This window comes from Triticum aestivum, chromosome 3B, assembly GCF_018294505.1.
Source record: "Triticum aestivum cultivar Chinese Spring chromosome 3B, IWGSC CS RefSeq v2.1, whole genome shotgun sequence".
In the NCBI taxonomy this organism is placed as follows: domain Eukaryota; kingdom Viridiplantae; phylum Streptophyta; class Magnoliopsida; order Poales; family Poaceae; genus Triticum; species Triticum aestivum.
The window spans coordinates 617,793,554-617,797,046 of NC_057801.1; the positions used below are offsets into that span (position 1 = coordinate 617,793,554).

General features: G+C 57.6%; 1 protein-coding gene across 1 annotated transcript; it reads right to left on the reverse strand.

Annotated features, from left to right (window-relative positions):
- Positions 1–357: 357 nt before the first annotated feature.
- On the reverse strand, positions 358–1,428 carry LOC123065876 (transcription factor LAX PANICLE 1). The gene has a single exon (XM_044489078.1). It carries the CDS (start codon positions 1,348–1,350, stop codon positions 712–714), a length of 639 nt encoding a protein of 212 aa, XP_044345013.1. The 5' UTR covers positions 1,351–1,428; the 3' UTR covers positions 358–711.
- Between the last annotated feature and the right edge of the window lie 2,065 nt (positions 1,429–3,493).

The following is a 3,493-nucleotide window of genomic DNA, read 5'->3' on the forward strand; positions in this document are numbered from 1 at the left end:
TTCCAAGTGGAGTTGCGTTTGAACATATATAAGATTACAGAATGGAAAAAAATTGTTCTATGTATGCTATTTAAAAAAATTATGCATCTGAACCACTGCATGTGGTATTGATACACCAGACATTAGCTTTCCCGTGAGCATAACTCTACCATGGAGTTGGAATGAAATAAATGGGAATTATACAGCACGTCGTCCTGCCTGTACATACATTCTACCTCCTGATACACTCGAGCCAGCAACTGCAAAATGATCATGTGTGTGACGTGTCCAGCATACAGCTTCCTATGTCCACTAAACACCCAAATAGCTAGAAAAAGGCAAGTGAAAAAGAGTAACACGATAAAGTGGCACCGAAGGACGAAATATGGAGCAAACATACTACTAGTCTGGATCAGAATATGAAGATAAAGTTGTGACTGGGCGAATAAGAATGGCAGTAAACATGGAGGCAAGAAACTAAGTCTGTCGTCCGTGATCACAATCACATTGATCGACCAACAGAACAACAGAAGCATGCATGCATGCACCAAAGAGGAAATTGCTGCCAGTGCCATACAACGGCAAGACCTAATTAGGCTAATTAGGTAGAGAACTAGAGATAGCAGCTACGGATCTAAGCGTCTGACACACATACTTGGGTAGGCAAACTGCATAATCACTTAATCATTACTACTGCATGCAATACTAATAGCGAGTGGCTAAATAACTAGGCTAATAAGATCCGTGAGCGTGAGCGATCTCCTCGGCTTGGAGGCTGCACCCGGAGTAGCACGCGGCCGCAGACTCTTCGTCGAAGACGCAGGAAGGCAACGGAGGCAGATCGTGAGAACTACTGCTCATCTGCCCCGCGCATAGATCAAGCTCTTCCACCTGATGCGCTCCGGCGTAGTAGCAGCTCATCACCTCCTGCAGGGCCTGCGCTGCCGGAAGCTCCATCGCTGTCACCTCGCCAGCGCCGCCGGCGAACTCGCCATGGCCGACGCCGCCGCAGCCCTCCTCGTGCTGCACGAGTGCGGCCTGGTACAGGCTGACCTGCGCCTTGAGGAACTTGACGTAGTGGATGGCCTGCTCCAGCATGGAGACGGTGTCCATCTTGCTGCCGCCGGGCACGAGACTGCGGAGCACGCGGAAGCGATCGCTAATCCGGTGCCGACGCTCCCGCGCCGCAACGCTCTGGGGGTCAGTCGAGAGCTTCGCGCCGGGGCGGCGCCGTCCGGCACCGCCCCTGCTGACCCGGCTCTCCGCGAGCGCGGCGGCCGGGTAGTGGTGGAGGAGGAGAGGCGGCTGCGAGTGGACGGGAAAGCTGTAGCCGTGTGGGTCATGGATGTTTTCGTAGTGATATGGATCCATGGCAAGCTAGGAAGGATGCCTGGCTAGGTGTTGTCTAAACCACTGTGTGCTGCTGGTTTCAGCCCTAGCGGTAGCTATGTGTTTGGAGTGGAGCCGTGGAGGGTGCTGTTGTATTTATACTGAGCGTGGGATCGGATATCCACACGGGACAAGGGAGCTTATAAACATATGTGGAATGTAACCTCAGTTTTGGCTGATAGTTGTCTGATTCCTGCAGTGCATGTGATACAACATCGAATTTCCAGGGATCAACCAGGACCCTAGAATTTTTTGACGCGAACAGCAGGAGCTCTGCATTTGCATTATAGAAGAGGGAAAATGGTCCAGTTAATAGGGAAACCGGACCCGAAAACCATACCACGCACGGTTAATATGGGAAACCGGCAAAAACCACACCCAACAACTCATGGCACATCATCTGTGCCGGAAACAAGAGCCCCCAGACCTAGGAACGGAGGCCATGCGTTGTATCCAACAAAGACGAACTCCGCAAACACCCACAAACTCTCTACAATGGCAGCACACCGAAATGCACCCTCGCAACAGAAGTGGTCAAGCATTGGCCTGAACTAATGCGCGCACCGCCTCGATCGCCTTGGGCGTGTGTTCCTTCTTGTACATCTGCAGATAGTGTTGCATCTTCTCATTCAGGTCTTCCTCAGATGCTTTTCCTTTGCTCTTGAGTGTTGGAACCTCTCCAAAGGCCTCCGCCCGCCTATACTCCGCGCGCTTGGCTACAGGAATGTCGGAATCTTTGTTTTTCTTGTCCAAACGGCAGCTTCGTCGCTCTAAGAGAGAAGGGGCAGCCTCTCCCACCTGCAAAACTTGCGGCGAGCTGGACACAGTGAGAGCAAGATCTTCGAGGAACTCCCCCCATTGAGAGGAGCTCTCCCAAGAGGCTCATCTGCATCCATCTGGATCAGCCCCTTTGAAGGCATCCCGGTGCAAGGGGCACTGGAGACCTTCGGCTCCTCCAGTGTCGACATCCCGGGTAGGACAGAAGCCAAGTCAGGAGGATCATCCTCGAGCATGACCTTTTCCAAGGCAGGCGAATCATCAACGGACTGAGCCTTCTCACTCAACTCAGCTGAGCAGCTAGCCACAACAAGCGCACTGTAATCCTCTCCAACGGCCACAACAGGAGGAGCAGATTCAACATTGGCAAGGTCTTGGCTGCCCCCGATAGCTTCCATAGGTTCCCATAGGCTTGAGACTTGAGCAGTCCAACTCTCCACAGCAGCAACCAAGTCTTGAAGAGGCTTGAACAGCACCTCAAGACGAGCAGCGAACAAGGCCTGTAGCTCAGCGCCGAGCGCCTCCGCCTGAGCTGCAAGAAGTGGCCGCAATGGCTCAAAAACAGTAGGGGGCACGCCGGGGTCAGCCGCCGGCACGACACCATCAGTCGCAGGGCTGTCTTGATGAGAAACCACCGAAGCCCAAGAGCGGCCAGGTTGAAGTAGTGGGGCTGGAGGCGATCTGCTGCAAGGGGGAGGCCGTTGACGAGGCCCGGTAGGCGCGAGGGGGGGACGGCGAGGCTCTGAACCGGCAGGATGCCGTGCCAAGCACTCCCGCTCGCGATGGCCGGAGTGGCCACATCCCAAGCACCGGACAGGGCCGCGGCAGCCCGCGATGTAGTGGTCCGACGCCAAGCACCGAAAGCAGAGGCCGAAAGTCCTCTGCTTGAAAGTGCGAGGCAGTCCAGCATCCTTCCTGGGAGGGGGAGCAGCCACCTTCTCCAGGCTCGGGCGGCGCCGTCTCCCAACCTCCACCCAAGCCGGGGCGGCCGGGGCCAGAGCGGCGGGCGCCGGGGTCGGAGCCGCAGGGGCCGCAGCGGCCAGGTCCGGGGCGGCCGGGGTCGGAGCCGCAGGGGCCGGAGCGGCCGGCGCCGGGGCCGGAGCAGCAGGGGCCGGAGCAGCAGGGGCGAAAAGAGCGACCGCCGGAGAGGGGCGCGGGTCGGGATCCGGGTCAGGGCCTTCATCCCCGGCCGGGCTGGGAGGGGGAGGGGGAGGGGCGGCGGCGGGGGAAGCGGCGGGGGCTACGGGGGCCATGGGCGAGGGCAGCGGAGGGGGCTGCGCGGTGGCGGCGGCGGCGGCCGCCAGCGGAGTCGCGGGAGGCTAGGGTTACTCCAGCGCGGAGATGTCAC

Bases quoted from the DNA above. Each gene is read 5' to 3' on its own strand.
- LOC123065876 (XM_044489078.1), bottom strand. From the start codon at position 1,350: ATGGATCCATATCACTACGAAAACATCCATGACCCACACGGCTACAGC.